At 44.7% G+C, this 13,683-nt stretch overlaps 1 protein-coding gene across 6 annotated transcripts in view; it reads left to right on the plus strand.

Moving 5' to 3' along the window:
* NR5A2 (nuclear receptor subfamily 5 group A member 2) overlaps positions 1 to 11,348 on the plus strand; it is a 125,901-nt gene extending 114,553 nt beyond the window's left edge. For all 6 annotated transcript variants that reach the window (XM_061161101.1, XM_061161096.1, XM_061161099.1 and 3 more), the window contains one exon: positions 8,702 to 11,348. In XM_061161101.1, coding sequence (XP_061017084.1) covers positions 8,702 to 8,949 — 248 coding nt within the window. In that variant the 3' untranslated portion in view covers positions 8,950 to 11,348. The remainder of the gene's footprint in view (positions 1 to 8,701) is intronic.
* Positions 11,349 to 13,683: the final 2,335 nt, after the last annotated feature.

Below are 13,683 nucleotides of genomic sequence, written 5' to 3' on the forward strand. Positions count from 1 at the left end.
TGAGAGTGGGATAAATGTGCAAGGAATCCTCTCCCTTTCATTGATTCTGGAAAACTGCAACATCAGAGATACTGTTTTGTCCATGAGACAGCCCCGGTGTCGAGGGCTGGGATCGGGGGGGGGTGGGGAGCGGCGCAGAAAAGGCCCCCAGGAGGGTACTTATGACTCTGGCCTCTGCTCATGTCACTGTGACTATTTATAACCATGACCTGAGGCATTAAGACGGTTAAGGTGTCTAATAGATAAATATGGGGCTAGTGTTAAAGAGCCCACGTGTCAGTGCAGGAAACATAAGAGACGCTAGTTGGATCCCTGGGTCGGGAAGATCCCCTGGAGAAGGAAATGGCAACCCACTCCACGATTCTTGCCTGGAGAGTCCCATGGACAGAGGAGCCTGGTGGGCTGCAGTCCACGGGGTCACAAAGAGTTGGACATGATGGAAGCAACTTAGCATGCATCAATATGAGTGTCAGGGGTATGTTACTTCATTCAAATTCTCTGAAAGCTGTTCATTCACAAACCTTGAGACGCTTTAGAAGCTGAGCTATTGGACCACCCGGTACGTCCCATTCCGAAACCCCCTTAGGTGGCAGGAGCTTGCAGTTGTGTGACACATTCACAGTCTTAAGAGGTCTGTGAAAACATCCTTTTCAGGTTGACTAATGCTGGCTGAATGTTAGCCATTCCCTCATTCTCCGGGTCTGTCCTTAGAGGTCGTGGAAAAGCTGTTTAGTCTTTCTGAGTCTAAGTCTCATAACCCGTAACACTTTCTCAAGAAAGAATCCTTGGCAAGTCGGTGGTCTCCAGACTCCCAGCCCCAGCGCTTCTCGTCTCTCTCCGCACGCTCCCCCTGACTCCTGGGGTTTCATTCTCAGCTGACCACCGATGGCTCCCGCATCTGGACACCAGTCCTGCTTCCCCACTGAGTCTGGACCCCCATCTCCAGACCCCCCCTGCATCCCTGGGGCCGCCCCACGTGCCGCCGAGCCCGCCGCGGCTGCACCTGGACTCACCACGCCCTACACCTCCACGTCTCCTCCTGCCGGGGGACGAGGGTGGAGGTGCCCTCCACTCTCTCGCTTGACAGACACCCAGACCACCAACCAGGGCCTCTGCTCTCTCCCGCTCTCGATCAACCCGAGGCCGGCAAGCCCTGTGGCGTGCACCACCTGGATGACCTTCGCGTCCATCCCCACCCCTGTGGCCACCGAGTCTGTCACCTGTGGTCCCGCACACACCTGCCGTTTCCCACTCAGAGAAACGTGGCCTGACCGTGGCCTGCCTTCCTCACATCTTGCGATGCTTCTGTGTAGCTTCCAGAACAAAAGGCAGACTCCGTTGTCCAGCAACCCCCACCCCAAACCTTACAGTCCACCCTTCTTACCCCCTCCCGCCCCTGTGCCCACCCCCGCCCCTCGCAGCCCTTCACGGAAGCTGAGCTGCTCCGAGGACCCGTCCCTGTCTCGGGGGCTCTGTCTGCGGGCCGCTGTCTCCTCCTACTTCCCCGTGTCGCTCGGCTCCCTCTGCCTCATCACCTCCCCCGAGGACTCGTCTGGCCCCCAGGCCCTGTGTGTGCTCGGGGCACCCACGGCTTGTCTCTAGCCGGTGACCCAGAGTCTGTCTTTTATTCCTGTGTCTTCATCGTCTTACACAGGGCTGAGTGAACGAATGAATTCCTAGACTGTGTGCACATAAGGTGTGAAGGAGTGAAGCGTGGTAGTATGCCTTGTCATTTATAAAGCACCAGCTGGTTGCAAGGAGAGCCAGCCAGTCCCTCCTAAAGGACAGCAGCCCTGAATGTTCACTGGAAGCACTGATGCTGAAGCGCCAATACTTTGGCCATCAGATGCAAAGACCTGATTCATTGGAAAAGACCCTGATGCTGGGAAAGATTGAAGGCAGGAGGAGAAGGGGAGGACAGAGGATGAGATGGTTGGATGGCGTCACCCACTCAATGGACATCAGTTTGGGTGGACTCTGGAAGTTGGTGATGCACAGGGAGGCCTGGCGTGCTGCAGTCCATGGGGTCGCAGAGTCGAACACGACTGAGTGACTGAATTGAACTAGTTGTAAGGGATCATTTCTATGTGCAAAAATAATACATATCCTATATGCCCACGTTTTTACACGTAGTTTCCGCCAAAGACTTGGATTTTCCCGTTCTGTGAAGATGCTGGGTTGTGTGCTTCGGTCGCTGCAGATAGCCCGTGGCTGATAATCATACACATGTGTACATATGTACAGATTTATATAAAGGACTTAGCAGTTAACTTAAAATCTTGGGTTTACGTTTTTCTGGAAACAGAGCGTAGCCTCCAACTGCAGGCGTCGGCACTGAAGAGCGCCCTGTCTGCCCGTCTCCAACCCCAGATGACCCTCACTCTTGATTCAGGCAGCTTGGTTCACACGAAAAGAGCTAGCATGTTGCTCTCCAGAAGTTCCTACAAAATTATTTCTACAAATTATTTAAGGTTAGCCCTTTAAAAATTTTTTTAAATGAATTCCCAATAGAAAATTCGTTTGTTTTCTCCTCTGCTGACGTTATCAGAGCAAAGGGTCTTCACGGGACAGGTCTCGAGCCAGTTTAGAGGTGGCCCCTCCGAAAGCCTCAAGGGGAAGCAGTATTCTCCGGACGCGGAGTGGTACCTCTTCCCCCCACTTTTGTATCTCTGAAAGGACCGGATGAGATTTCTTTTGTCCCCACAACGTGCGGAAAGTTAACAAAGATAATTATATTCTCCGGCCATTTGAGCCCCCAGCCCCCAGCCCCCTTGCTCTGCAGAGAGCCAGTCTCCAAAAAGAGCATGCGGTACGGGAGCCGCGCCACGTGGCCGGGGCCAGGGCAGCAGATACCGGCGTCTTCAGCTTCAGAAGGAGGCTGAAAGCTGCGTGTGACCGAAAAGCCAGCTGTAATGTATTCAAGAAGACCTAAGGGTTTACTTTCCAATAAGGATGGAAGAGACTCTGGGCCCCCACTGTGAGCTGATCGTCAGGCTGCTCCATATAACAAGTTGGTAATTAGTCCCTGAGTGAGTAAAGTAGAATAGATGATAGGAGATTGATACTTAGAGGAGAAGCTCAAAATGCTTTTTTTGCCAGTCATCAAAATTTAAAGGCGCTGGAGAAAGTGTTGGGGGTGCCTCTGTCTGTTTACATACTGTTTCCAACTCAGAATTTGTAATGATGGGGTTCATTAACTTGCGTTTCTAAATTGTATTAAGATGAAGCTTACATCGGTTTCAAAGAAAGAGGAGGCTCGGGGATCCGGCATGACGCGCCCCAGAAGAGCTGGGCGGGGGGCGGTTTCGGTCTCCTGTCGATCTCCCCCAGCTGGGTCTCCTTCTCAAACCCATGTGTGGGGCAAGGCTGTTTCATCTGGGAACTGAAGAGCAAATCCCGAAAGCAGATTTCCAAGGACCCCAGAACATGGAATAATTTGTCCAAATTTTGCTTTCTCATATAATTAGCTATCAGTTCATTCACGAACTTCCAGCGTTATGGACTGCTGCTAGAGGTAAGACCCCGAGACATGCCAGCACCCATTCGCTACTTGTAGAGTGGGGCTTGATTTGTAAGACAGCATCTCAGAGAAGATGCTTAGCATTTTAAGGGTATTTCATGTTTAGTTTTTTAGAACAGGGCATGAATTAGCCGAAAAATGAATTCAATGAGCACAGTTAATCCTGGTCTCTTCCTAAAAAGTACACACAAGTGACTTATGTGAAAGAGAAAATTCCAAGTCTTCCAAGAGGTGGTGGCGCTGTTTTGGCACTTTTCGTGTCTATTTGCTTTCCTTTTTGAATTCACAATTTTTGAAGGTTATGTTCCATTCATAGTTATTATTAATGTAACATACTGAGTGTACTCCCTGTGTTGGAGAATATATCTTGCCCCTCCCCTTTTCCCTCTCCCCACTGGTAAGCACCAGGTTGTTCTTTGTATCTGCAAGTCTGTTTCTTTTTGTTCTTGTTGTTATATTCACTAGTTTGTTGTATTTTAGGTTCCCCTGATAAGTGATATCATACAGTATGTGTCTTTTTCTGTCTGACTTACTTCACTAAGAATAATGCCCTCCAAGTCTATCTGTGTTATTGCAAATGGCAGAATCTCATTCTTTTTTATAGCTAGGTAGTGTTCCGTTATTCAGTTCAGTTCAGTTCATGGACTACAGTTATGTCCGACCCCATGGACTGCAGTACTCCAGGCCTCCCTGTCCATCACCAACTCCCAGAGCTTGCTCAAACTCATGTCCATCGAGTCGGTGATGCTATCCAACCATCTCGTCCTCTGTCATCCCCTTCTCCTCCTGCCTTCAATCTTTCCAGCATCAGCATGTTTTCCAGTGAGTCAGCTCTTCGCATCAGGTGGCCAAAGTATTGGAGCTTCAGCTTCAGCATCAGTCCTTCCAATGAATATTCAGGACTGATTTCCTTTAGGATTGACTGGTTTGATCTCCTAGCAGTCCAAGGGACTCTCAAGAGTCTAACACCACAGTTCAAAAGCATCAATTCTTTGGCACTCAGCTTTCTTTATGGTCCAAGTCTCACATCCATACATGACTACTGGAAAAACCACAGCTTTGACTAGATGGACCATTGTCGGCAAAGTGTTCTATTATACATATATATATGCTGCTACTGCTAAGTCGCTTCAGTCATGTCCGACTCTGTGTGACCCCATAGGCGGCAGGCCACCAGGCTCCCCCGTCCCTGGGATTCTCCAGGCAAGAACACTGGAGTGGGTTGCCATTTCCTTCTCCAATGCCTGAAAGTGAAAAGTGAAAGTGAAGTTGCTCAGTCGTGTCCGACTCTTAGCGACCCCATGGACTGCAGCCTACCAGGCTCCTCTGTCCATGGGATTTCCCAGGCAAGAGTACTGGAGTGGGGTGCCATTGCCTTCTCCTACATATTTATATATATTTGTTGTTCAGTCATTCAGACTCTTTGCAACCCCATGGACTACAGCATACCAGGCTTCCCTGTCCTTCACCATCTCCCAGAGTTTGCTCGAACTCATTACACCTTCTTTATCATCCTTGATGGCCCCCTGGGCTGCCTCCACGTCTTAGCTACTGTAAATAGTGCTGCTATGAACTTTGGGATGTGTGTGTCTTTTCCAGTTATTTTTTTTCATTTTCTTCAGATACATACCCAGGAGTGGAATTTCTGGGTCATTATGGAAGCTGCATTTCTAGTTTTTTGAGAAACCTCCATGCTGTCTTCCACAATGCCTGCATCAGTTTACATTCTCCATGTGGAAAAACCAAGTTCTGCCTGTCAGACGGGAAATACAAGACTCAAGAACAAGGGGCCATCAACTTCCATGCCCAGAGGAGTGCATGGTCACCTTCTCCCTGAAGCAAAACTGACCCCCGTTGTCAAAACACGTGAACTGAGACTTGGTTACTCAGATCATAGAAAGGCTCACCACAGGATTCTTGAGTAGAATACATTATTACATTTAAAATATTTTACTTCAGGGAGAAATTTATTGTATAAGTCGATTTTTGAAAGCCGGTGTCAGACTAGAAAAAGAAAGGAAACCGACTTAGAAGACACGCAGCAACTCAAGGGTTTCCCAGGCGGCTCAGGTAAAGAATTCGCCTGCGTTTGAAGGAGAAGCGGGAGACTCAGGTTCAGTCCCTGGGCCAGGAAGAGCCTCTGGAGGAGGAAGTGTCAACCCACTCCAGTATTCTTGCCGGGATAACCCCACGGACAGAGGAGGCTTACGGGCTGCAGTCCATGGGGTCACAAGGAGTCAGGCAAGACTGAGCACACACATGCAGCATAAAAAATACGTAGCAGCTAACGTAATAGGTCATTTCATAATTAAGCCATGTTTGGACAAATACCCCTAAATGTAAAGCAAACAATTGGAGAAGTCTTTGGGGAGGCCTTGACTGAAATATATAACACAGTTCTCATCCCAAGATGCTGGCCATTTCCATGGGGAAATGGACGGTTAATAAAAGAGGACAAGATGCTGTGAGAGCTGAAACAGATCAGCCAGAGCTGTGATTTGGGGACTTCCTGGTCAGTGATGAGAGGAATTCAATCAAAATGTTTTTCTTTCCTTCCTTCCTTCCTTCCTTCCTTCCTTTCTTTCTCTCTCTCTTTTTCTTTCACTTTATAGCTTTAACATCAGAATCGTTGCCACTGAATTAAAACTGCCTGTATAGACATAGAAACAAAGCAGACGTTCAGTAAGTAGGTACGTTTGGGACAACTAGCAGCGTAACTTCTGTTTACAGTTAATGATGAACTCATTGAACAGCATTTTCCTTCAGAAGGACAATTGCATGTGTTTTTAAACTTTGGGGAGTTTGGACCAGTATCCATAGAAATTATCCAGCAAATGCTGACCTGAAGACTTTAAGCAGTTATCTGTAACAAGAGTAAGTGGTTTAACCAGAACTTATGATCCATCCTTCATTTTCTGTTTCTTAGCAGTTCATTGTGTTTTGATTTGTTTTTATTAAGAGAGTGGCATAATTTATCACAGAAGGTTGAACCTTATTCTCAAAAAATATATTTATCAAAAAAAGGTTTCAGAAACAACTCTCTGAAACGACTGTTGTTCGTTTATCTTGCATTTTATACTGCACAAATTCCTGCATCCTCCCTATGAATCTCGGTGACTTTCGTTAGCTTTTCTTGCTGTGACAATATCTGTCATTGTAGCATAAAATAATATGTCATTTCGATTTTTTTCCCCTATAATTGTGTTAAAATCACTATAACACTGGAATTTGCTTGTCTTTTTTTTTCTTTCAACTTCTTAGTAGTATATAAAAGAGAAAACTGAATTATTCCTTAGGTTTTAGGTTTAAAAGTTTTCTTTAGGTTGAGCGGAAGGGTAAAGCGAAGCAGCACTAGAGACGCTGGTCAGAATTCAGATGAACTATTTTTGAATTACTGGTTCTCTGCCATGATGCTTTAGGAAGGACCAATGTCTGTAACCAGGGTGTGTGCCTCTGAAATTTGAACAGTGTGGCAGAGAACCAGGCTGACATGAATGTGGATTTTTCTGTCATCTGTCTTGGTACAGCATATTCAAGGGATTTCCAGTTGTTTACATTTAATAATTTTGAACCAAATATAACTAATGAGTATATTAATTGAATTCTAAGACAGTTGAGATGAGATCGATGGAAAACGCGTCATTAACTGTCGTGCCTCCTGTGTACAGCGTCCAGTGGACAACACCTTGGAAGGCGCACGCGCCTCGTCGGGTCGCATTTGTCTGTTTGTGCATCTCGTTAATAAGGAATCGAATATTTTTGACTCTCCCATTGCACTTTGAAGTAGATGTGATCCTACCAGTGCCCACGCTTTTTCAGTACTAATTCCCCACTGTTTTTAATTTGGGGCAGAGGTTTGGGGACGGAATTGGGGAAGCATGCTTCCTGCAAAGTTATGGCTCAAAATGTAAACACCGAAATCATCCTGGACACGTTTCAACAGCAAATGTGAGGCAGCCTGTTGTCACAGCACGTAGAGACACCACAATGGCCGTGCACGTGTGTGCAGACTAAGCGTCACACATACAGTGGCAAAAACATGGGGCGCGAGTTATCTTGGTGACGCGATGGAGTTTGGTACATTTAACCTTTTAGCCATAGTATTATTTGGTTTTCTATGGAATTGTTCTTATTTATTTTTGTCCAATTAGAAGATAAAGCAGGGGGAGAGGTGCCTGCATCTGTTTGCTTTCTTAGCACGGATGATGCATGTAAACACACACACGCATCTTTAGATTTCTCCCAGAGGCGTCTGTCTACACATGGTAAACAAGTTGTACGGTTCACATAAACAAACTCCAGAAGAGAAATTCCACCAGAGCCATTTTCCCTTGCTCATTGTCTGTGTCTGCCTTTTGACTCTGTTTCCCTCTTACTCCACGTGATGAGGATCTTCAGGAGTCAGGCCGGGTGGATTGTCTGAATCCATCTCCTCTGGGTGAGTGGCTCCTGTCTAGAAGGGAAAGGGAAAAAAAAGCAAAGTATCAACTTCAGAAACCACATTCAGGTTAAAGGGCACCAGCCATCCTGGCCTGAACTCTGCCTAAAGGACGGACCTTTCATCTGATAAAGATCATTAGTCACCAAGACACATATTTCAGAGAGTTCCCAGCAGCAACACTCCACTGACAGTCACTGGAGTGTACCAGATGGTTCATTAGCATAGGCTAGACAAGTCAGAGGCTTTCAGAATCATTTAGAAAATGTCACCCAGAAACAAGAACCCTGTCACTTTTTATTAGAATTAACTACATCATAGCCTGGACACAGATTTCACCTTGGGTCAGAAAAATTAATACAGAGTTCCATGCATTGTGTCATATACTGGGTTAAGATCAGTCCTCCTCAAGGGACTCATTTGCTGGCAATATATTATGATCCTTCTACTTTCGGAATCCTCAAACCTTTTCTTTTGTGAGATATGAAAAGAATTGACCTTGCTCAAAAGCCACTGGTGTCTAATTGATTGAGGTATAGGCAGGATTTCAACAGGACGTTCTTCTAAAGCACATTTGTGACTGTTTTCTCAGGTACTTCCAAGAGTGGGGTTGACCGACCATCCAGCAGTGCATCAAGTGGGCTTTATGTCAGGAGAAAAACCCTTAATTGAACACGCTGCTAAAAACAGAAATTAAAACACCATTGAAATATTGTGGTTTTTTTTTTTTTTTTTTAATCCAGATGTCAAAAACCTGGAGAACTTCCAGCTGGTCGAAGGCGTCCAGGAACAAGTCAACGCTGCCCTGCTGGACTATACCGTGTGTAACTACCCGCAGCAGACAGAGAAATTCGGGCAGCTGCTGCTCCGACTTCCGGAGATCCGGGCCATCAGCATGCAGGCCGAGGAGTACCTCTACTACAAGCACCTGAACGGGGACGTGCCCTACAACAACCTGCTGATCGAGATGCTGCATGCAAAACGAGCTTAGTCACCGCCCCCAGGAGCTCGGCTTCCCAGAAACACAGAGATGGGTGGGGTGGGGGAGGAGAAGAACAGGAAAAAGGGAAAAAAATACTCTGAATGGCTCCAAGCAACACGAGTTAAACACTTGGTTTAAAGATACTGAATTTGATAAGGCATAGTAATCAGATACTGAATAGCCAATAAATGATGTATCAGGGTATTTGTATCGCAAACTGTGAATCAAAGGTAGTCACATCCCCAAAGCGTTCCGTGCAAAAGACACTGGAACGGAGTGGACTGAACCCACAGGCGGATCCCAGCACCATGTCCGGCTGGAAACAGACAGAAGCTTTCTTGTATATTGAAACTGATCTCCAATGTGAAGAATTCTGAGAGCTGATCCGTGTTATTCGTTAGGCTTACGTGGCAGGGAATTTGAGCTTACAGAATTCCTCCGTGGTAAAGCTGAACTGAAACCATCCTCAAGAATCCATCAGCTGCACCAATAACAACCCTCTCCTCTTCCTTCCAAGGACCCAGCACCTTCTGTCCTCTGATCCCGGAGTCTGTACCGAGGACCTGTGCTCCGCCGCACCCCCCAGAAGCTCTGCCAAACCTCGAAAAGCCTAATCTTGGCTCTCTGTATCTTAGACCTGCCAACAGCTAATAAGAACAGTCCATTAATACGTGAGCTTGCCATTTTGACTATGTTCTGGTTTGTTTTGTCATGTGTTCATAATGTTTGGGGGAAAATAAAGCAGGCATTGTCCCTCTTCTGATCCTATTACAAGCGTTCATTAATACTAAGGGCAGCGACTACAAACTTTTAAAGCTTTAGCTTTAGCATTACTGGATTTCATAAAAAGTCCCAGCAGAAAGGCTCTTTAGGATGCATCGGCCTTTTTAACCATCAAGGTTTGTAGTTCATTAAAAAAATACAATAGGAAACATTTTGCTGAAATGTCAAATAGTCACCGTTCTGAACAGGAAAACTACACAGAAGCATGTTAAGCTATGCAAAATAAAGGTGGGGGTGAGCAGATACATTGATTGACATGTTGCAATTGATCATCCCCTGAACATAGAGAGGAAACGGTGATCTTTACGTAGCCTGGAAAGATAGTAATGTGCTTCAAATCTTCCCCCATAGGGAAAGGAAGAGAGTGATAGTGACCTTTCTAAGTCACTATATAGACCAAAGTCTGCTATAGAACAATTATTGGAGGACAGAGAACTGTGAAACGAAGTCTCCCGACCATTCTGTCAGTATTATCAACAGGCGATGCCAGAGATACAGAAGTCTTGCCTTACTTCACAATTCTCAAAGGTAGCAGATGTGCATCAACACTTGTTTAAAATAAAGTATTAATACTTTAAAGTCAAATAAAATAGAGTGTTTACATTCCTTAGGTCCTCTGGGGGGGGGGGGGGACTGTGATATGACAAAAGAGCTGAAGTCGCAATTTCCTTAATGTTATTTTTCTGATCGGTAATTATTTTTAACAGTACTTAGTTATTGTATGTCGTGAGACACTAAAATCAGAAACGGGGATCTCATTTAGATTTTAATTTTTTTTTTTTTTTTGAGATTATTGGCGGCACAATCACTTGTAGAAACTGTAAAAAAATGAAAGTATCTCCTAGTCCCTTAATTTTTTCATAAATGTTTCTGGCTTTTGAATAGTTTATTTATATTGTATATCATAGTTTCAACTGTAGACAATTATGATGCTAATTTATTGTTCCTTGGTTTCACCTTTGTCTAAAATATAGCCAAGACTGAAGAAACCAAATCTATGTGTTTATTGTAGCATGTCAAGTTAGTGGGACATAGTTCAGAGACAGAGAGGGGTCTTAATGAATTTAAATCATTCACTTGATTAATTGTCTGTAAATCTTCATGGTTCTTACTGTAGTTTATTTAATGTCTATTGTAAATTATGTGACTTGTAGCTTCCTCTGTTTTCTAGTAAATTTAACAAGGGTGGAGTCTTATCTGGTTTACTTTCCAAGCGTTGTAAGTTGTATACCAAAGATATTAGTTATTACTTCTGTGAGTACAGAGAAGATTACTTTATTATTTTTATTAATCACCTCTAACACATGTCCAAGTGAAGGGTACCCATAGCTAAGCCGGGAGTCCATAGCTCGTCACTCAGAGGTCACCTGTGTTGTCTCCATGGCTCAAAGGACAACAGAAGATAGTTGATCAGAGTCCGTACCCAAAGCAGTGAATAGAGCAGCATCTTTACTCTCCCCAGTTAAAAACCAAGTTGGAGGGGAAAAGTGCCAACAGTTGATGAGATGGTTCCATCAGTGTATACGGAACACAGGTTGAGACAATTTCTAGATCTGGGAGATAGTTATTTGGAGGGTCCTTAACATTGCAAAAAAAAAAAAAAAAAAAAAAAATTCAAAAACAAATACATTGATCCCAAAAAGTCCAAGTTCTATTTTAAATGTACAGTATTTCCCACTGACTATTTTATCTAAACAAGGCCACATATTATTGTGTTGTTAACCTAATAAATTACACCAGGAGAACAGTTAGAAAGATGGGGAACATGGAGACTGAAGCCACGCTAACGGTGACGTTAAAGACAGAAGCTGATGAACAAGAATGCCGCTTGGCATCCATGGCGCATGCAAACTTTCTCTAGCGTTTGTCACTAACCGGGTTGCAACCAGACGTTGACTTAGCCACTGCCTTGTCACCTGCAGGATTTACTAGTAAAAGCAGACTCAGATATGAAGGTTTGGGGCTTGGCCAGGCTCACTGTCATTGGTCTATGTTTATAAACAGACAATCTGTCACATCTAGATATTTATCTTACGGATCTTCTGCTGCCCCCTGGATCTGAATCCACGCGATGTTGAGAGTGTGAAGTCAGTTCCTTGTTGACGTTACTTAACTGTATCCGTGAAATCAAATTGTCATGTTGGTTCTTGCCAGGAATTTCTCAACAAAATGGAATTTTTTTTTTCAGTATTTCAATAAATATTGATATGCCCAGCCTGATCATTTTTAAAGGTTTTTATGGTGTCCTTATTCTACTGGGATCTAAAGCATCTAAAGTAACTGAGATCCTTGACTAGGAGTGGAGTCAGAAGAATTCCACACACATAGACACTTCTCGGCTGGTCCCCTGTCCTTGGTGGGAAACTTGAAGCATTGAACTCAACCTGTGCATCACCTCTCCAAACATAAAATGAAGCATTTTGTATTGCTTACTGTTAGAGCTGATGGAAATATCTTATAGTATCTGTCTTTGTAGCGCTCACTGTGCCCTAGTCATTTTCCCAGGTGTCCGGTCAATTCAGCTGATCCTCGGATCAGCTCCAAAGTCTGACTCAGTGGACGTGAGAGTGTGCAAACTCCAGGAGATGGTGAAGAACAGGGAGGCCTGGCATGCGGCAGTCCATGGAGTCGCAAAGAGTCAGACACGAGTGAGCGGCTCAACAGCAACAGATCAGCTTCACGAGGTAGCGTCCTCTTCCTCTGACAGTTTCCTGCTCCAGGTGATCCATTAGTCCCTGGGAAGTGTGGATCCGAGACTCAGAAGCCCTTTAACACAACACTGTGTCTGTCTCTAGGCCAGGATGACACTTAGGATTTGCTTCAAAAGGAAAAGATACATTAGACAAAGTCAGGCCTCTGGTACTACGTTATTGGTATTTGATATAAATTTTATCAGTGATATTATCCAGATGACGCGGTGGTAAAGAACCCACCTGCCTGGGCAGGAGATGCAAGCAATGAGGGTTTGGTCTCTGGGTGGGGAAGAGCTCCTGGAGAAGAAAATGGCAACTCACTCCAGTATTCTTGCTGGGAAAATTCCATGGGCAGAGGAGCCTGGCAGGCTACAGTCCACGGGGTCACAAAGAATTGGATGCAGTTGAGCAACTACCCACACAAAGGATACCAAACAATCAGAACGCCATACCTAAGGTCTAGTAGATTATGGAGCTGAGATTTTTAATCAACTTAACAGTGGCCCACAAAAGACATCTCCCTTGTCAACCTCTTACTAGGAAGAACTTAGAAAATTCTTGCCGACATTCCATGGAATATGAAAAAGATAAGTATATGTTCATACATTATATTCATACATTATCTACATTCATACATACAAATATGTATATAGTTCATTCACGACCTATAACTTAACACATAGAAAAGTACACAGTTTGATAAACTTTTACATGTGTATACACCCAGGTAATCATCACGCAGGTCAAGGAAGTCATAGAACAGTTTTTTTTAATGTTTTTATAAGTGGCTATATACATTTTTTAAAAAATTGGTGGAGGGGCCGTTTTTTCCAAAGCCCAGCCCAGCGGCCAGTGGAGGTGATTCTGATAAGCTGAGACCTCACTCCCAGCACTTAGAATAACTCTCACAAAGTTGCTGAGTCCCTCAGCGTGAACCAGCCCTGGGGTCGGGGTAGGGGGGTGGCGGGAAATGGTTCTCGCTGATGTGCATTTGATTGTTATATTCGATATTCACAGTAACTTTGAAGGGGTTTGTACCTTTAACTAAGTTTGACGTTCGGTTTGAAGCCACCTCTGATGTATATTTTTATGAGAACCATGTGGAGGGTTTGTTCTCCGCAACGTGGGTCAAAATGCTCCGACACTCAGTGATCTTGACATTTCCCTGGAATAATAAAGACCAGTTTTCCTGAACGCCGAACAGGAAGTGTATAGTTTAGTCACTCAAAATAAATATTCCTGCAGGACTTTAACTGCTGCACACAGG

This window comes from Dama dama, chromosome 14 (genome assembly GCF_033118175.1).
Source record: "Dama dama isolate Ldn47 chromosome 14, ASM3311817v1, whole genome shotgun sequence".
NCBI classification, from domain to species: Eukaryota; Metazoa; Chordata; class Mammalia; order Artiodactyla; family Cervidae; genus Dama; species Dama dama.